This window comes from Bubalus bubalis, chromosome 1, assembly GCF_019923935.1.
Source record: "Bubalus bubalis isolate 160015118507 breed Murrah chromosome 1, NDDB_SH_1, whole genome shotgun sequence".
Classification (NCBI taxonomy): domain Eukaryota; kingdom Metazoa; phylum Chordata; class Mammalia; order Artiodactyla; family Bovidae; genus Bubalus; species Bubalus bubalis.
The window spans coordinates 24,141,344-24,163,153 of record NC_059157.1 but is presented as its reverse complement, the minus strand read 5'-3'; the positions used below and the strand labels follow the sequence as shown (position 1 = coordinate 24,163,153).

At 36.3% G+C, this 21,810-nt stretch overlaps 1 protein-coding gene across 6 annotated transcripts in view; it reads right to left on the bottom strand.

Moving 5' to 3' along the window:
• Positions 1-21,810, bottom strand: part of TUSC3 (tumor suppressor candidate 3) — a 207,425-nt gene that overhangs the window by 63,676 nt on the left and 121,939 nt on the right. The window contains exons 7-8 of one of the 6 annotated variants that reach the window (XM_044937925.2): positions 13,738-13,880; positions 13,473-13,631 (exon numbers count right to left, since the gene is read on the bottom strand). The exons of the other annotated variants lie outside the window; for them this stretch is intronic. Of the exons in view, the coding sequence (XP_044793860.2) occupies positions 13,613-13,631; positions 13,738-13,880 (162 nt within the window). The 3' untranslated portion in view covers positions 13,473-13,612. Of the gene's footprint in view, positions 1-13,472; positions 13,632-13,737; positions 13,881-21,810 lie in introns of those variants that run through there. 6 annotated transcript variants of the gene reach the window in all.

The following is a 21,810-nucleotide window of genomic DNA, read 5'->3' as shown; positions in this document are numbered from 1 at the left end:
TGATTGTATATGCAGGGGTTTATTAATAGACTCTTAAATTCTACTCTGTGGGTCAATGTGTCTATTCTCATCCCAGTATCATACTGGCATAAAATTGCTATAACTCTGTGATGCAATTTGATCAGGAAGTGTGATGTCACCGTTTTGTTCTCCTTCCCCAGAATCACTTTGGCTATTCAGGGTCTTTTGTAGTTCCACATAAATTTTAGGATTTTTCTATTTGGTTAAAAATACTACTGGAATTTTGAAAGTGATTGCACTGAATCTATAGATGGCTTTGGATGGCATGGACATTATGACAATATTAATTCTTCTGGTCTGTGACCATGGACTATCTTTCCACTAATTATGCTCTCTCCGATTTTTTTTCACCAATGTCTTCAGTTTTCACTGTACAGTGTATAGATCTTTCACTTCCTTGGTTAAATTTGCAATTTTCAAAATATTTCTGTAAATAGGATTATTTTCTTTCTCAGATATTTTATTGTCAGTATATAGAAATGCCACTGGTTTTTGTATGTTAATTCTGCATCCTGCAGTTATGTTGAATTGGTTGATTAGTTCTAATAGTTTTTTGGTGGAGTCATTAGTATTTTCTACACATTAGATCATACCATTTACAAAGAATTTTACTTCTTCCTTTCTGATTTGGATGCCTTTTATTCCCTTTCTTGCCTGATTGCTCTGGCCAGGCCTTCCAATACTATGTTGAATGGGAATGATAAGAGTGGGCACCTTTGTCTTATTCCTCATTGTAGACAGAAACTTTTTAATATCACACTGTTGAGTACCATATTGGCTGGTGGTCACATGTGGCTTTCATTGTGTTGAGGTATGTTCCTTCTATATCCAACCTGTTGAGCTTTTTTTCCATGAAACAATGCTGTAATTTGTCAAATTTGTTGTCTTCACTTATGGGGATGATAATACGGTTTTTATCTTTCATTCTATTAATATGGTGTAATATGCTTATTGCTTTATATACGTTTAACCATTTTTGCACCTCAGAGATAAATCCCACTTGATCATGGTATATGATCCTCTAATTGCTGTTGAACTTAGTTTGCTAACATTTTGTCAAGGAATAGTGCATCTATGTTCACTAGCAATATTGATCTATAATTTTCTACAGTAGCCATATATAGCTTTGGTGTCAGGGTAATTCTGGCTTTGTATAGTAAGCTGGAGAGTATTCCTTCCTCTTCAGTTTTTTGTAGGGGTTTGAGAAATATTGATATTAATTTAATACTTCTTGAATTGTTTGGTAGAATTCATGAATGAAACCATCTGGTCCAGGGCTTTTTCTGTGTTGGAAGGTTTTTGGTTAGTGATTCAGTCTCCTCACTTGTTACTGAGTCTATTCAAATTTCCTTTATCTTCATGATTCAGGCTCAGCTAACTGGTTTTAAGAATTTATCAGTTTCTTCTAGTTTATTGATTTTTGTTCATGGTAGCATCTTATGACCCTTTGTATAACTGTGTTATCAGTTTTAAAGTTTTCTCTTTCTAACTTTATTTGAGTCTCCTTTTTCTGAGTTAGTCCAGCTAAAGTATTATTTATTTTGTTTATGGTTTCCAAAACGATCATTTATTTTTGTTGATTTTCTGTTGTTGGTCCATTTTCTATTTTATTTTTGTTCTTTGTTATTTCCCTTCCTCTGCTGAGTTTGACTTTAGTTTGTTCTTCTTCTACTTCCTTAAAATGAAAAGTTGATTTGATGGGGATTTTTCAATTAATATGGGAGTATCACTATAAACTTCCTGCTTAGAACACTTGTGTATCAATCAGCCCACAGGTTTTGATATGTTGTGTTTCCCTCTTCTTCTGTTTCACAATTGATTTCCTTTCTGATTTCTTCTTTGACCCACTGGTTGTTCAGCAGTGCATTATTTAATTTCTATATACAAGAATCCCTTACTTTTCCTCTCTATGCCACTTCACTTTTATAGGAGGCACATGCTGCTAGTATAAAGTTTCACTCCATGAAAGAAAAAAAGGAATTGCTCCCGCCCTTTCTTGGCACCATTCTGGCCTACAGAAGTTTTCATAGGAATGCCCTACTTACAGATAGTGAAGGAAACCTGTATTTGTGACTTTTCCAGGTTTATTCCTTTTATTAACAGTTTTATAGCACTATAGTCAGAAACGATCCTTGGTGTGATTTCAGTCTTCTTAAATTGCAGAGATTAGTTTCATGACTTATATAGTCTCTCTTGGAGAAAGTTTTATGTGTGCTTGAGAAGACTGTGTACTCTACTGCTTTTGGGTGGAATGTTCTATAATATATGCAGCTGTTAGATCCTTTTGCCTAAATGCATTAAGCTAAGGTCCAACGTTCCCTTACTGATTTTCTGTCTGCATGATCTATCCACTGTTGAAACTGGGGCACTCAATTCCCCTATTATAATTCTATTTTTGTCTGCTTCTTTCTTTAGATCTGTTTACTAATACGTTGTTTAAAATAACAGTAAGCTTAATGATCCCCTTTATCATTATAAAATGATCCTTTTCTCTTAATACTGCTTTTGGCTTCAAATCTATTTTGTCTGATACAGCTATAACTACCCCTGTTCTCTTTTGCTTTCTAATTTCATGTTGTATCTTTTTCCATCCCTTTGGCTTTTTTTAGCCTCTGTCCTTAAAGCTGAAGTGCATCTTTTGTAGGCAGTATACAGTTGGTGTTTAATTTTATCCATCCAGCCACAATAAGCTTTTACAGAGTTCAATACAGTGATATTAAAAGTAATTACTGATAGGTAAGAACTCACTAAGGCTATCTTATCAGTTGTTTTATGGCTGTTTTGTTGTTTCCTCTTTTCTCTTGAGAATTGCCTTCCTTTCTGAATCGATAATTTTCCACTGTGATAAGTTTTGTCTTCCTTCTCTTTAGCTTTTGTAAATCTATTGTAGATTTTGTTTACCATGAAGCTTGTATAAAAATATATAAAGGTGCATTTTACAACGATGGCAATTTTGCTTTGATCACAGACAAAAACTCTAATATTTTACTCCTCCTTTTATGTTTTTGATGTTGCCATTTGCATCTTTTATATTGTTTATACCTTAATAAATTGTTGAACCTATAGCTATTTTAATACTTTTGCCCTTTAACCTTCATACTAGAATTAAGTATTTAACACATCATATTACAATATTCAGAGTATTCTGAATCTGATTATATGTTGATTTTTTCAGTGTGTTGTACATTTTCATATGCTTTCTTGTTACTAATTACTGTTGTTTTGGTAAAGTTTGAACAACTCCTCTCAGTATTTCTCTAAGATAGGTTTACTGCTGCTGCTACTGCTAAGTCACTTCAGTCGTGTCCGACTCCGTGTGACCCCAGAGACGGCAGCCCACCAGGCTCCCCGGTCCCTGGGACTCTCCAGGCAAGAACACTGGAGTGGGTTGCCATTTCCTTCTCCAATGCATGAAAGTGAAAAGCGAAAGGGAAGTCGCTCAGTTGTGTCCGACTCTTAGCGACCCCATGGACTGCAGCCTACCAGGCTCCTCCATCCACGGGATTTTCCAGGCAAAAGTACTGGAGTGGGATGCAAGATAGGTCTAGTGATGATGAAATCCCTTAATTGTTAAAAGAAGTCTTCATCTTGCCTTTATTTATGAAGGATGACTTTGGTGGGTAAAGTATTATTGTTTGGCAGTTTCTTTCTTCTGCACGTTGAATATAACACCCTTTTCTCTCCTGGACTGCAAGGTCTTTGCTGACAAATCTCTGATAGTCTTCTGGGGATTACCATGTATAAGAAAATTTTTCTCTTACTACTTATAAAATTCTGTTTCTTTGATTTCAGTAATTTTGTTACAATGCATCTTAGACAAAATATTTTTAACTGAAATTTTGGGTTTACCTATTAACTGCAGAACTTGGAATGTCCAAATCACTCCATACTTGGGAAGTTCTAAGCCATTATTTCTTTTTTCTTTTGGCCATGCCATGTGGCTTGTGGGATATTAGTTGCCCAATCAGGGATTGAACCCGGACCCCTGGCAGTGAAAGTATAGAGTCCTAACCATTGGACTGCCAGGGAATTCCCTATTATTTCTATAAACAAGCTTTCTATCCCTTTCTTCTCCTTCTGGGACTCCACTTATGCATACATCATTTCCCTTTATGGGGTTTGTCAGTCCTATAAGTTCTTTATTTCTTTTCATTCATTTTATTCCTCGGATGATTAAAATTGATCTGTCTTCTAAATCACTGACTTTTCTATCTGATCAAGTCTACTTTTGAAGCTCTCTACGGAATTCTTCAGCTCCAACATTTCTGTTTGGATTTACTTAATGTTTCCTATCTCACTATTGAATTTATTCTGTTCTTATATCATTTCCCTGGTATTTCAAAATCACCTACCTGTGTTCTCTTACAGCTCTTTGAGCATCATTAGAGCAATTGCTTTGAATTCTTTGTGGGCAGTTCCCGGATCATTACTTCTTTGGGGCCAATTACTGGAGGTTTACTGTATTCTTTGGTGGAGTCATGTTTCCTTGATTCTCTGTGATTCCTGGAGACTTGCATAGATGTCTAAGTATTTTTAAGAAGCAGTCACCGTTCCAGACTTCATGAACTAACTTTAATACAGAAAAAGTTATCACGGGTGGGGCGTAATGGCATCTGCTGTTACCCTGGGTCTAGTGGTCCAGAGCACCAGGTACGTATGTGCGCGCATGTGTCTGTGTTTGTGGTGGGGACTAGACCTAGTGCTGCTTCTACTCAGGTCGCTGGACCTGGTGGTAGGGGTAATTAGCAGGGAATCTAGGCTTGCACTTGCACAGCAGGGCCCTGAACTAACTGCCCACATGGCTCCCAAATTCCTCGGAAGCTGGGGAGGGACTCAAGACCGCTGATGTCTTACCCTTGTGCAGATGCAGAGGACTGTGATGACTGTTGATGCAGTTTCAGGGCTGCAGCAGGGGTGGGGAGGGGCTCAGGTGGCTGGTGTAAGCAAACAGAAACATCCCTGGAGTGGAAGATGGCAGAATGTTCAAGGAGTCCCTGGTGGCTGTGCTGGCTATTGACTCTGTCAGTGGCAAAATCTGCTGAGTTTGTCTTCAGAGCAGGTCTCTGTGAAACGCAGTCATCAGCACTGCATTTGTGCTGGTAATAGCCTCTGCTTTTCCTCCTTGATTTTGTTGGCTCTGTAAATCTCAGCTTTGTTGTTATGGGTGGGGTAAAGTTGAAGCAGACCATTACACAGGGCCTCAAAAGGATAAAGAAGCTATTTGCTTTTCCTTTTTTGGTTAGAGGAATTCTTTCTAACTGGGAAGTTGCTTCCTGATGCTGAACAATGCTAGCATGAGGGATGGAGTGATGCAGGCAAAATGAAACTGTTTTCCTTCTAGTGAGATTTTCGCAGGTTTTTTGTTCGACTGTGTTGCTAAAACTTGCCAAATGGACTTTTTAGGTCTTCCAGAGCAATTTTTTTTTTTTGTGGATAGCTGTCCAATCATTGATTTTTATGGGGACCCATGAGGGATTGGGGTACCAGGTTTTGCTACGTTGCCATTAGCACTTTTAAGTGATTAATTATGTTGGATCATACTACTACTCCTATTAATTCTAGATTTTGATAGTTGGAGACTTAAATCCAGGTTATCTACAATTTTATTAGCATTAATGAAATAGCAAAAAATAAAAAAAGAGAGAAAAAGAGAGCTATGAAAGTTTGAAATTTTCTAGAACCACAGCAAACTTAAGTGTTTGGAAAAAAAGACAAAAAACTTTCTCTAAAATGAGAATGTCTTTAGTAATGACTTAATAATGAGTTAATGAAGTACAGATTATAACTCACTGAGAAAGTATAGTTAAATAATTGTTACTTATATTTACAATGTATTATTATAAAATATATTGAAGATGATCCATGCTTTCAGAACTCAATATATTAACCAATAAGCAAACTAAAGAAAAAGAATGGTTTCTGGCCATCAAAACTTAAATATAAGCAGTCTAGGAATATCATGAAGGCTATCACAGTAAAATATTTGAAAACCACTTCATTTTTATATAAAAATAGAAAGTTACTAAAAAAATATCTTAAATATGAAAATAGTGTTAGATACTATAACAACCTAATAGCAAATGTTATTTTGAAATGTAATAGTTTCAACAATTTGGGTGCCATACATTATCACTGGATCATCGAAAAAGCAAGAGAGTTCCAGAAAAACATCTACTTTTGCTTTATTGACTATACCAAAGCCTTTGTGTGAACCACAAAAAACTGTGGGAAATTCTTAGAGATGGGAATACAGACCACCTTACCTGCCTCCTGAGAAATCTATATGCAGGCCAAGAAGCAACAATTAGAACCAGAGATGGAACAACAGAGTGGTTCCAAATCGGGAAAGGAGTACGAGTACATCAAGGCCGTATATTGTCACCCTGCTTATTTAACTTCTATGCAGAGTACATCATGCAAAATGCTGGGCTGGATGAAGCACAAGCTGGAATAAAGACTGCAGGGAGAAATATCAATAATCTCAGATATGCAGATGACACCACCCTTATGGCAGAAAGCGAAGTATTACAGAGCCTCTTGATGAAAGTGAGAGAGAAGAGTGAAAAAGCTGGCTTAAAACTCAACAGTCAGAAAACTAAGATTATGGCATCTGGTCCCATCACTTCATGGCAAATAGATGGGCAAACAATGGAAACAGTGTGAGATTTTTTTGGGGGGGGGGCTCCAAAATCACTGTAGATGGTGACTACAGCCATGAAATTAAAAGACACTTGCTCCTTGAAAGAAAAACTATGACCAACTTAAACAGCATATTAAGAAGCAGAGACGTCACTTTGCCAACAACGGTCTGTGGTTTTTCCAGTAGTCATGTATGGATGTGAGAGTTGGACTGTAAAGAAAGCTGAGTGCCAAAGAATTGATGCTTTTGAACTGTGGAGTTGGAGAAGACTCTTGAGAGTCCCTTGGACTGCAAGGAGATCAAACCAGTCCATCCTAAAGGAAATCAGCCCTGAATATTCATTGGAAGGACTGATGTTGAAGCTCAGACTCCAATACTCTGGCCATCTGATGCGAAGAACCAACTCATTGGAAAAGACCCTGATGCTGGGAAATATTGAAGGTGGGAAGAGAAGGGGATGACAGAGGATAAGACGGGTGGCTGGCATCACTGATGCTATGGACATGAGTTTAAGGAGGCTCCGAGAGTTGGTGATGGACAGGGAAGCCTGACATGCCACAATCCATGGGGTCAGAAAGATTTGGACACAACTGAGTGACTAAACTGACATTATCACACATATAATAATGGAGACATTTTTTTTTTCATTTTCAAATGAGGCTTCAGATAGTTTGTATGAAGTTACCAGTTGGAGGACTTCTAAAGAACAATAAAATGGTATTGCATTCTATATGCTATCTTACACATTTTAGGTATTATTAAAATTTCAAAAAACATGTACCATATAATTTTGAGAAAACGAGAAGAAACCTTAGGTATTAGTTTGCATATCCAATTAAATTGAACCTGACAGGTGTGTACCTCAAAAAAAGAACACAGTGGTGTGTTACAATTTAATATAATGGGAAAAGCATTCCTGATGATTTACAGTTTACATTTTAAACCTAAAATTGTTAAAGATTTAATAAGTTTATAGATTGCAAATCAAATTTCAGATAAAATATAGTGACTGCTTATTTCATAATGTTCCCTTTATGTAAAAAAAAAAATACTATTTTATCTTTGAATGAGAAAAAACTATCTTACCTAACTTTCAGGGCTTTTCAAGGATTCTTGCAAGATTTGATGTAGGACACAGGAATTCTGTTTCTTGGCAGAAATAAAATGTTGCCTTTCACAGTAAGTGTTTCTTCAGGAGAGAATTAAAGCATCTTTGCATTATTAACATAGCAACTCTGCTAGTACATCTGTTATAGAATTCATTTTAGGCATGAGGCTTAGAGTAGTATAAATTACACAGTCTTTTTAAAAAGTTACACTCAGAGATAAAAGATCAGAAGTTATAGTAGAGGCAAGCAATATTTAAAAATTGCTTTAAAATATTTTATGGTATATACTTTTTTGTGAGAATCCTTTTGTTCTTTTTTTAATTGGAGGATAACTGCTTAACAATGTTGTGTTGGTTTCTGTTGTACAGCAACGTGAATCAGCTGTAAGTATGCATATACCCCTTCCCTCTTGAGTGTCCACCCCACACCTCTAGGTGGTCACTGAGCAGCAGGCTGAGCTCCTTGTTATGCAGCAGCTGCCCTCTAGCTGTCTGTTTACACACGGCCATGTATGTACGTCAGTGCTACTCTCTCCATTTGTCCTACCTTCTTGTTCCCCCGCTGTGTCACAAGTCTGTTGTCTACATTTGTGTATTCTGCCCTGCAAACAGGTTCATCAGTACCATTTTTCTAGGTTTCATGTGTATGTGTTAATATACGAGATTTATTTTTCTCTTTCTGACTTACTTCACTATGATAGACTCTAGGTTCATGTACCTCTGTACAATTGATTCAATTTTCTTCATTATGGCTGAGTAATATTTCACTGTATACTTTGTATTTTAATACACAATAAATCCAAGTCAGACAAGTCCAAATTTTTCAAATAGATTAAATTTTAGCAAGGTAAGGAATAAACAATTACAACCCATATAAGTAAATTACCAATGGACTATTAGATATAATTATATAGCTAGAAATAATTTCATAAATAATCATTTGTATACTATATGCAGTCAATGGTCTTCAGTGAGTGAGTAGAACAAAATTAAAGCATTATTTTCTCATAGTAACCTAAGAACAAGCCAAAAAAAAACCTTTGACATGTTATAAATAGCTAGAACACAGACAGCCTTATCAGCCCAAATACAGAATAAAATGTACAGAATCCATCAGGTTTGATCATTTTGTGTGATTGTTCTTTGGCTCATTCTATTCATTCATTCAAGTCTGTATAAATCTTATAAAAAAAAAGAATTACAAAGATAAGTAACATTCCAATTCTGTGTCTAAGGTAATTTCATTTTATGAGTGGACATGATAATGCAAAAATATTTAAGATTAAAAAAATGAATATGACAAATAACTACCATGGCCATTCAGAATTGGAAAACTCTATATTCATCCAAGATAAAAAGAAAAGACTTCATTCAAAAAAACAACACAGGTTTTACAAGTATAGAAAAGGAGGAATGCCATTCCACAATGATAATATTTACAGTAAAAGAAAATGTGCAATGTCTTCATTGTTAACAAGAATTTAACAAATACATCAGACTGGTTTTTCTACGTGAGTCCTATTCTTTGGGCTATTTTACTATTTAGCTAACATGACACCAGAAGTTTAATAATAATATTTAGGGGGAGGGAAGAAATAAGTTAGAGAGAATGCAGGAAGTGGAACACATAGAGAGAGAGACAATGATTTTATTGTTACTTCAAAATATTTAGCATGATGTCTCCAAAACAATGGTGCATTTCTCCAATGCAGACCTATTGTTTCCTTCTCTTACGGTTTTTAATCATTCACAAATTGTAGCATATGTGACCAAATCGCACTGTGCCATTTTTTTTAATATAAGAGGGACAAAGTATATTTTGATTCTGTTTTGGTAAGTATATGTGACACATTTGATGTAGTGCTTAAGATTTTATGGGGAAGAAACATTAAACATATAGAAACACTAAAACTTCTTTTAATGTAACCTAATACTTAAATTTTACACAAATTTTCTCATGGCTCCTAGTCTTTATATGGAAAGGTGATATGAATATGAATACTGAAATAATTTTGGACTACTAAATTTCATGCAAGCTTATAAAAATTAATTCTTTTTAAATCACTGATTGGCATTTTAGAGAATCAAAATATAATGATACTGGAAAATACACAATGAATAAGACATATTCTGATTTACTGAAATTTACATGGTCTTATTTTGAGGTTGGAGAGATACAACTCTAAATGCTTTTTTTCAAATTAGAATATATATGCTTATTATGAATTATGTTTAATATAATTTAATTCAATTTTATTGATAGTATGAGAATAATTTCCTTGTTTTTTAATGACCACAGGGTTCTATTTATTTAGTACATTATTCTTTACAATATACTAAATTTACCAAAACTGGAAAAAATTTAAATAATGCCAACCAGTCAGCAAATAACATCCCTTTCTTTGTGTGTGAGTCAATTCTCCTTGCCTTTGCTTTTTTACTCTTTTCTCTGAAATCACATTTATTCTGGATTCTCAGTGTTACATGAAGTTTGACATCGTAAAACACTCTCATTTTGTAGTTCTATAATCCCTTTGGTTATGTGTTAAAGGTTTTAATTACAAAGTACAAATAAACCTTAGGAGGGAAACTACACTTTTCCCAGACACAGTTAATATTTTTGAAGGACTGAAAATAAGCTTGAGCTTCTATTTGCAAAGAAAGATTTATCTATTCAGATTTATTTTTATTTAATATGTATCATGTGTGAAATGTTTTGATAGACAGAAGGGTACAAATCACGCAGTGGTGGTGGTGGTGGTGGTGGTGTAGTCGCTAAGCCGTGTCTGCCTCTTGTGATCCCATGGTCTGTAGCCCGCCAGGCTCCTCTGTCCATGGGATTCTCCAGGCAAGAATACTGGAGTGGGCTGCCATTGCCTTCTCCACAAATCACTCACATGGCCCTTCTTAATTAATTGTCAGGATTGTTAGCACCAACAATTAAAAGAAAGTAAAGGAACAGTTTGGATTGGCTTCAGAAGGTGGTGTAGATCAGTGAATTTAGTATCAAGAATGCATACTTGATGATGAAAGTCAAAGCCAGGTATAGAGACAGCACAGAGAAGCAATAGATGCTAAAGACAAAGGCAAGGACCTTTACCAATGGCCAACTAGACACAAAAAATGTTAAAAACCAAAAGAAATAAAAAGGCAAAGCTTGTCAAGAAAAAAGATGCAAGGTCACAACAACCAGGGAACTAAGGCAACAATTTAAAACAATTCAGTTTCTAATACAATGCAAAGCTTTACTGACGGAGACATGGGGTAAACTAGATTCACGCTGCATCTCTCCACTGGTCTACCAGTCCTGTGATGCAGCTGTACTACAAGGGCAAATACAGTACCTGCCACTTAACGGGCCCTCAACAAACATTTATTGGATGGAAAAATAAAGGAGTACATACATGAAAAGGCAGAATTGCAATTCCAAACTGTACTGTAAGTTTTCTGCATACCTTTATATTATCTTTCTGATATTTTTGTTTAAAATTTGTCATTACATGTTGACAATCTCTTTGCTGGTGGTATAGAGATGGGAATAAAACTACTGAATATCCTAGATCAGATTAACTGTGTTAGTTTAAATAAGCCTATATATTTTTCAATTTAGGACTAAACATATGTTCCTCAAAGAGGTGGCATATGCAGAATTTCTAAGGCATGAGAGTGTGTGTGCAGCACTGGAGAAAGTATGAGACTACTAAGACTACCCGAGACACAGAAAAGGTGCTATATTATCATTAACGATAGCATGCATTTTTGCAACAAAATGCTTTTGCACATGCATGTAGAACACAGCTCTTGGTTACATTCATAACTGAAGTCTAATACAGTGAAATATTGGCAGTATATATGGTAAATCCATAGCATTCCTCAGGCAGCAGCTAAAAGCCAAATCCTAAAAATAAGAGACCAGTACATTTGTTTACGGTAGGAGTTATCATCTAGGCACAAGCTTTATTTTACTGAATGTATGTCATTTGAGATTATTGGTTTTTGTTGTTGTTGTTGTTTTAACAGCAATTGTATTAATATTCCATGTAACCATACAGTTATATAGATTCACTTTGGCTACACAGTAATGGCTGTTTTTGTGATGACTTTCATGCTGTTAAGTAAACCATTAGTACTTGACTTGGCCACTATATAGCAACTTAATAATGACAAACAAAACAAACTGGCAAATCAGCATAGTATCACACTGCCTGCACTATTAATTTTCTTTCCATTCTTTGTATTCATTTACACATCAGTTCAATGCAGTGAAACTCTGATAACATTTTTAGATCCTGTAGACATGTTTTATTTTACAATTAATATATGAAAGTGGGAATGGTCACCAGCCTTACAAGTACATATTTGCTAAGCTGATAGCTAAATGCAGACCCAAGAGCATATGCCTCGGTCTTTTAAGCTTGTCTGATCCAATTATCTCAGTTCAGTCAGAAAACGGGACTATTAAAGCTAAATCAGAAGTTCAGAGCTGACACAGGCCCATTATATGTTGATTCTGTTGATGGCCATGAACTCTGCACCACTCTGCCCAGTGTTTCCCAAGGAGTATATATATGCTGATCCCAGGGCAAATGAGCAGTGTTGGGTAGATGGCCGAGAAGCCTGCAATGCTGTCCCCTTCCGGACAATACAATGCAAAACACAGGCCCCCTTAACAGCATCAGTAACCAGTCTTCTATAAAGGAACAAATAATAGGCTAAAACCATTTCTGATAGATATTTGTAAGTATGAATATATTTTTACACTTTTCCCTAGAGGACTGTCTACAAGACAAACACTACATTGACTTTAAAAATTATCCATAATTGGTGAGACATTGTTATTATTTGTCGTTCTTTTTTTTTTTTTTCCAAAGAATGGTATATTAAAAACACCAGTTGAAAACTAGGCCTCTTCATGATTTTCTCCTCTGCTTTGGAATCTACTAACAAAGAATAAACTTAGCACATTATTGGAAGCAGTGGTGCAAACCATCTACAACGGCACCACCTGGCAACCCAGCCCGACTCCCCCCAGCAGCACCTGCGTTTCTGTGTCTGGGGGGCTTTAATACCTGAGGTCCACCAGTGTGGGCAAGTAATGCCTTCTCCAGGAAACAGCACTCAACGAGTGACTGATAAAAGCAGGTGTAGAGCTTAGGTCCCCTCACCACTTGGACAGGAAAATCACTGGGTGTGTTCTGCACTGGTTCCCAGAGACCCCCAAGCAGTATTAGGCTTCAGGACCCACAACGCTTACTGCTGGGATAAAGCATCTTTTTTTGACCGCCGTCCCCTCCTGAACTCAATTTCCCACCCCCCTCCCACGTTTCCTTCACCTCCCTATGAACTACTTTCAACTCAGTTGTTGTCTTGGGGTCTGTTTTGGGATGAATCCAAACTAAGACTGGAGTGTTTTCAACTTTGAGAAGTGCTTATACATCTACTGTCATATTGTACCTCACAAATACAAGGTAAGAAGAGCAGTATTAGACTCATTTTATATAAGAAAAGAGTCACCAAGTAACTTCCCCCCAAGGACACAGCTGGTAAGAGGCAGAATTTGGGAAGAAACCAACCCTGTTTCCTTTCCTTCTGTTTCTCTTCGCTGGACACTTCAGGACAAAGACATAAAAATGACTCTGTGGGCCTGAGAGTCATTTTTACTCTCTTATGTAAGCACCTCTTTTTAAGCATAGACAAAATGTCCAAGGTTAAACCATGTTTATTTACTAAGACAGATTAAAGGAAACAACTGTAGCCTAAACACTGACATATAAGTCATACTTAGTGACGGAATTCAATATACACAGCCATCCCAAACATTCGGTTAGTGTGATCCTATGCACTCATGGGTTACTTCGATTTCTAAAAAAATAATATTTTAAAGAAAGTCATCTTTTAGGTATAAATGCTATATGGGATGGTTTTCTGGGATTCAAAATAAGGACAAAATTATATTTAAGGTTCTCACAGCTCTGAAACAGGGCTTCTCCTCAACGCTGACCTTCGGGCCAGGTGCTTCCTCCTTGAGAGCCACAGGCGCTGCATTGCGGGAGGCTGCGCGCCATGCCCGGCCTTGAACACTTGGTGCCAGTAGAGAGCACATGCCCCCACCTTGTGACAACCAAAAGGAATCCAGAAATTACCAAGGGTCCCGAGGCAGGGGGTGGGGGTGGGAATTCATCCCCTGTGGTATGATGCATAGTTCCACAGCCCAAACATCCCCCGACTATTTCACCAGACAGCTATAAGGGAACCAGTCTGTTGTTCCATGTCCAGTTCTAACTGTTGCTTCCTGACCTGCATACACGTTTCTCAAGAGGCAGATCAGGTGGTCTGGTATTCCCATCTCTTTCAGAATTTTCCACAGTTTACTGTGATCCACACAGTCAAAGGCTTTGGCATAGTCAATAAAACAGAAATAGATGCTTTTCTGGAACTCTCTTGCTTTTTCCATGATCCAGCGGATGTTGGCAATTTGATCTCTGGTTCCTCTGCCTTTTCTAAAACCAGCTTGAACATCAGGAAGTTCACGGTTCACATATTGCTGAAGCCTGGCTTGGAGAATTTGAGCATGACTTTACTAGCGTGTGAGATGAGTGCAATTGTGTGGCAGTTTGAGCATTCTTTGGCATTGCCTTTGGGATTGGAATGAAAACTGACCTTTTCCAGTCCTGTGGCCACTGCTGACTTTTCCAAATTTGCTGGCATATTGACTGCAGCACTTTCACAGCATCATCATTCAGGATTTGGAACAGCTCAACTGGAATTCTATCACCTCCACTAGCTTTGTTCGTAGTGATGCTTTCTAAGGCCCACTTGACTTCACATTCCAGGATGTCTGGCTCTAGGTCAGTGATCACACCATCGTAATTATCTGGATTGTGAAGATCTTTTTTGTACAGTTCTTCTGTGTATTCTTGCCACCTCTTCTTAATATCTTCTGCTTCTATTAGGTCCATACCATTTCTGTCCTTTATCGAGCCCATCTTTGCATGAAATGTTCCTTTGGTATCTCTGATAAGGGTGGTGTCATCTACATATCTGAGGTTACTGATATTTATCCTGGCAATCCTGATTCCAGCTTGTGCTTCTTCCAGTCCAGCGTTTCACATGATGTCCTCTGTATATAAGTTAAATAAGCAGGGTGACAATATATAACCTTGACATACTCTTTTAACAGTTTTGATCCAGTCCATTGTTTCATGTCTGGATCTAACTATTGCTTCTTGACCTGCATATAGGTTTCACAAGAGACAGGTAAGGTGGTCTCAGGAATGTACATAGACCCATTCTCTGTGTTAAACTGTGTGTATGTGCGTAGGTTTTGTATGGTATTTATATGGTATTTAATTGATGCAAGAACAGGCCATTCAGTTCTCAGTGGCCTTTCAAACTCTCTGCTTATAGTATGAATGACAAGCCTGGCATTGAATGTTCTGCATCTCCTATTTCTCATAACTTGACAGTTTGTTTCAACAACATTCTCTTTAATCTATTACCTATAAGAAGACAGTTTGCTTAAATATGTGCTTTCTCTCTCTTTGACATGACAACTACAAAGAGGTAGCATTTATTGATAGCTATTTTTTAAATAATACTCTAGATTTTCATAATGAGAACTTATTAATAATTTTAAGATCAGAAACTTCAAAAGCAAAAGCTGAAAGAAAAAGTCAAAATTCATATTTCAAAGAATAATGAGAGGAATCAGATAATAGAGAAAAACAGTATCTTTAAACCTCTAGGGTATTATTAGGCATTAAGTCGCTCACTCATTCATGTCCAACTCTTTGCGACCCTGTGGCCCGTAGCCCACCAGACTCCTCTGTCCATGGGATTCTCCAGGCAAGAATACTGGAGTGGGTTGCCACTTCCTTCTCCAGGGGATCTTCTGGACCCAGGGATTTTCCCGACCCAGTTCTCCCGCATTGTAGGCAGACGCTTTAACCTCTGAGCCACCAGGTCATTTTATTTAAAAGGATTATGTTTGTCAAGGTTATGGAGCTTTCATGAAATTTCACCCTTATTTATATTAGTCCATCTCCATGCAGAAAATAGTAGGTACCAATTTGAATTCATAGACTGCTCAGGGCCCTAAGACTTCCTGGAATTTCTGTCAAAAATTTAAAATAGATTTTAGCATCAAGGACCAAATACTAACCCATTACTATTAATAATATTTATGTCTAAACTTTATAAATATGTATTTAAAAATATTTACTGTAATTATTATCAACTTAAGTCTCCGAATGACTCTCAATCACATTATGAGATCCACCATTTTAATTCTGGCTTCTATTACTTAGACTATTATTTTTCCTCATTTGTAAAATATCTGCTCTCTGATCTCACAGCATTATGCCTAAAAGGTATCAAACTAGATATAAAAAGCCAAAACCCATTAAAAACTCCCACAGGAAAAACAGCATATTTTAAAAGTCCAGCATGGAAGAACTCACCATCATTCAGAATTCTATTTAGAAACCAACTTAAGAAAAAGGGGGAAAAAAATCCCCCAACTATTTCTAGAAACCATAGAGACATTCTGAATATAATTTTAAAGTATTAACAAAGTTAATTCACTTTAACATTGAAATAATTCTTTATAAACAATTTAATACAGTTTCTCAAACCATCTAAGACAAATAGTTGAAGCAAAACATTTTAAAAACTAATTCAGGAAAAATGAACAAAAATTAGAATTCAATTAGTTGTTATTTATGTGTAGTACCTGCCTAAAAATAAATCTTTAAAATATAAATGGTTATTCAATTATGTTACAAGTATGAAAAACAATAAAAATACTGTTTCATATACCTTACTCCACTAAATGTGCACTGGTCATCAACAATTAATGCCAAATTACAAAATTCCTATATAAATATTCATAAGATACTCATTCTGTCATTTTATTCCATACCACTGAAAGAAATAAATAGCCTAATTATAGTTATTCTCAAAAACGCAAATACTACATGGTAATTTCTTTTCAGAAATATAGGTTAAAATATGAAGAAATTACCGAAGAAGGAGAGTGCTAATTTTCAAGTTGTATCTTAAAATTTAAGCACATCTATCATAATAAACTGTGGAAAATTCTGAAAGAGATGGAATACCAGACCACCTGACCTGCCTCTTGAGAAACCTATATGCACGTCAGGAAGCAACAGTTAGAACTGGACATGGAACAACAGACTGGTTCCAAATAGGAAAAGGAGTACGTCAAGGATGTATATTGCACCCTGCTTATTTAACTTCTATGCAGAGTACATCATGAGAAACGCTGGACTGGAAGAAACACAAGCTGGAATCAAGATTGCCAGGAGAAATATCAGTAACCTCAGATATGCAGATGACACCACCCTTATGGCAGAAAGTGAAGAGGAACTCAAAAGCCTCTTGATGAAAGTGAAAGAAGAGAGTGAAAAAGTTGGCTTAAAGCTCAACATTCAGAAAATGAAGATCATGGCATCTGGTCCCATCACTTCATGGGAAATAGATGGGGAAACAGTGGAAACAGTCTCAGACTTTATTTTTCTGGGCTCCAAAATCACTGCAGATGGTGACTGCAGCCATGAAATTAAAAGATGCTTGCTCCTTGGAAGGAAAGTTATGACCAACCTAGATAGCATATTGAAAAGCAGAGACATTACTTTGCCAACAAAGGTCCATCTAGTCAAGGCTATGGTTTTTCCAGTGGTCATGTATGGATGTGAGAGTTGGACTATGAAGAAAGCTGAGCACAGAAGAATTGATGCATTGGAACTGTGGTGTTGAAGAAGATTCTTGAGAGTTCCTTGGACTGCGAGGAGATCCAACCAGTCCATTCTGAAGGACATCAGCCCTGGGATTTCTTTGGAAGGAATGATGCTAAAGCTGAAACTCCAGTACTTTGGCCACCTCATGCAAAGAGTTGACTCATTGGAAAAGACTCTGATGCTGGGAGGGATTGGGGGCAGGAGGAGAAGGGGACGACGGAGGATGAGATGGCTGGATGGCATCACCGACTCGATGGACGTGAGTCTGAGTGAACTCCGGGAGTTGGTGATGGACAGGGAGGCCTGGCCTGCTGTGATTCATGGGGTCGCAAAGAGTAGGACAGGACTGAGGGACTGAACTGAAGTATTATTAAAAAAAAAACCTATTCACTATTATTATTCTAATGGACAAGCATTGTTTAAAGTATAATTCTTTGCCAGTAACCACTTGATGTTATAAAGCAAAGTTAATCTTCTATTTTGTTCAGTAACAGGAAAACACATTATTATGCAGATCAATTCAATAAAACTTAAACCACAGTTTTCTGTTTCAGTATACGTTGACATTAAGCATACAAGAATGCAGGAAGGGATGTTTTTCTAAAATATGTTAAAATTTAAAACAAGTAGAGAGCTATATACCAAGGGACAACTTTAACCTGCCCCTTTAAACCTGCCTTTGTCTGCACTGATTAGTAATTAACATCTCACATCAGTCTAAAACTGGATCCACATCTCTGGCCAAGAGCACATTCAAGCAATTGATTTTGTACCAAGAAGCCTCCTATATTTCCAAGACTTTCATGATTTTTTTCCCTTCAATCCTAATACTTTATTCAAATATAAGAAAAAATATATTTTTTAAAACAGAAGAGGGTGGAGAGTTTGGGACGAAATTCATCTTTTTGAATATCTTGGTTATAGGTATAAGTCTCATCATTTCTGTAACTTTTGATAAGGTGCTGAAAAGATAAGGTCCTGAAAAGCTAAAATATACACATTAAAAGTTATATGCACTTTCAATGTATGTATTTTTCATTAACATACGAAGGTAAAGTGTTCCTCTGGGCCATCACAGGACCTCTACCTACTGGCCATGCCATTGTCTACCTACAAAACAGTAATACAACAATGTGGAACAGGATAAAAAATTGTCTAAATCAATAGAGAAGATTTCTTTCTGATCTAATCTGAACCTTAAATAAATGTTCCTATCATGTTAAGGTTACTAACTGGTTTATGCTAAATTAACAGGGACATGTTGATCCTATTACTCTTCTGACTAGTGAGAAAAAATAAATTGAAAGAATTAAGATAATCCAGTTTAAGAAAGCATCTCCTAGTGTCTTTATAATCTTTTAAGAAAACATTTATTGAGGACCAGCTGTATGTAAGTGTAAAGATGAAAAACAACTTAAAAGAAACTCAATGGTAAGAATTTGACTAATGTAAATAAGATACATAAAATATTTAAGGATTATGATAAAGGAATGCAGAGATACATAAATGGGATAACTACATGTTTATAAGTAGGTAAAGGAAAAAAGAATTTCTAATGTAATTAAATAAAGCATTTCAGAGGGATGGCAAATTAGGTGGTGGTTGATGATGAGCATGTTTTGATAGAAATTCCGGGCGGGAATGGAAGAACCAAAAGCAGCACATATATAGGGGACAAGGGACAGTACAAATACACTAACATGGAGTTTCTTTCTTTGCAAAGCAGCAGAGTCTCAGGATGCAAATGAAGATTACAATGGGAGTATTAATGGAGAGCTACTTAGGATTTCCCACTTGACTGGAGTTAACTTAGGTCCGCATATATTGATATTTTAACTATAATCAATGTGCTTTAGCATTATGCATCTAATGGCCTAAAGGACTCATTTGTGAAGTCTAGTGCCCAGCATATATTCAGTTAGCAATAGATGGCATCCATGCTGTTGTCACTGTTAGTGCAAACTTTTTTGGAGCTTACTCCAATAAACTACATGTAAAGGGATTAGAGTTTCATGATTTATCAAAGTAAAGGTTGAAATGGTAAGAAGATGACAATGAGAATGAAGGATGACAGCATATGACACTCTAATATGCCACTTTGGCCTAAGAATTTATTTTAAGCTGAAGGCACTGAGATAAAGCAGATACAAGAAAAGTTCTCTGTCTTCTCCCATCTCCCTAAAAGCAGGACCTAAATTTACAAAGGTGTCCCTTCTCCTTTCTCTACCAGGAAGGACAAAGGCTAACCCCTGGAGACAACTTTAGCTCCTTATCAACTGCAAAGTACCTACTAAATTCTATCTGCATAGTAAACTTAATCTTTCTTTTTCCTAGTCACCTCCACATAACTGACTCTCCCTCAGTACTTTTCTTTCTGTCTTTAACCAAAGCTGGTACTTAAGCCTGAGGTCTAAGCCACTTCTGAGTGGTGGTCTTTTTTTTTTTTATCCTGAGTATATTCCATGTATACATGAGGTATACATGTTAACAGATTTGGTTTTCTCTTGTTATTCTATTACAAAGACCTCAGCCAAAGAGGGGCTCAGAACAGTAGAGGGAAAATTTTCTGAATATCTCCCATGTATACATGAGGTATACATGTTAATAGATTTGGTTTTCTCTTGTTATTCTCTTTTATTACAGGGACCTCAGCCAAAGAGGGAGTCAGAACAGTAGAGGGAAATTGTATTTTCTTCCCCTACACAAGCTAAAACATTTCATGAGGAGGTTATTTTTCAGATATATTAGCCAATAATAAACAATAACAAAAAGCAGTGCTTATTTATTTTTACCTAAGGAATATTATTTTAGAAGAATATTAAGAGGCAGGAATAAAAATGTAAGATTTCCTAAATTTATACTTTACTTATCACTGACACCATAGTGATCAAATCTTTGTGTCAGGCCCTTCTCTATGAAATAGGAATATATCAGGGACTAAAACAGATATAAAAAAATCATTTTGTGAAGTGCTTATATCCTACTGGGGTCCTGGCAAAAGAAAGACAAATGTAACACAAAATAAACAAATCATATAGCATGTTTTAAGTGATAAAGGAGAAAAAATTTAAAGAGGAAAGGGTGACAGTGAGTATGGATAATTTAGGGGAGGGAAGAGAAAACAACCACATTCTCAAAAAGGACAGTCAGGAAGACTTGAAGAAAAGGGGACAATTTATTGCTTGATAATTACTTCCATTATTTTTTCTGTAAAATCTAATTCTGAAGAGTTGAGATACTGAAATTACTTCTCTAAGTAGTGACAGATTTCGAAAATACATAGTACATCTAACAAAAAGCATATCTGGTTTAGAGTCTAACTTTGACTCTATATCCTAGATACCTATAGAATATATCTGAAAATGGTGACGACAATATGAGACCAAACTGGTTATTATAATATGTAGTATCAGTGACTGCAACTCTGCTTATCTGCAACCAGCCCTTAAAACTTAATTGAGTCACCAGGGAGAATACAATAAATAAAATGAATTATATCCCTAAATTACAGTTCCACAAAGAAGTTCAAAGAAAGTCACAATCAATTTAGGAAGAAGAAACGAATAACTTGTTAGCTTTCTTTAATATTAAAGATATGTGAAGTACTGTAAGCAATGAAGAATAAACCTCACAAGCTTACATTATACCTTTATAGAGAAATCGTAACATTATTTGCCACAGAATAACAGTATTCCATTCAGAACCGAATTTCAGAAATTAAGACTTTATTACCATTTTATGTGTGATTGTGTGGTGCTATCATTAGATTTTTAAAGATAATCTTATTTTTTATAAATACCTATTGAAATACTTATGTGTAAATGAAATGATATTGGTAAGTTATTTCGAAAGAATCCTACAGCAGGTAAAGAGTACTGGGCAGGAGAATAGATGGAACACGACAGGTTAGGAAGTGGCATTAACCTTGGTGATGAGTACATAAGGGGTATCATTATATTCTTCCCTCAAAAATCTGTATAAAGAAAAAGCTAGAGAAAAGAGGCACATTTTAAAACAGCTAATAATCTTCAGTAACCTCTAATACTAAGCCTCAGAGATGGTATTTTGTAAAGCTGATCTATGGTAACATGTGCCACTGGCCATTTTCGGTGGAAAGGGAAGGCAATAAGACAGTAGCAGTTACTAAAGTCAGCTCTGCTACTGACAGAACTGCACGCCAATTTCACTTTGAATTTTGTGGCAGACTGTTCCTGGCATTCTAATACAATGTTTTCCTGAGTTTTTAATGATCTTCTGAACTAAATTAAATTTACCATTTAATC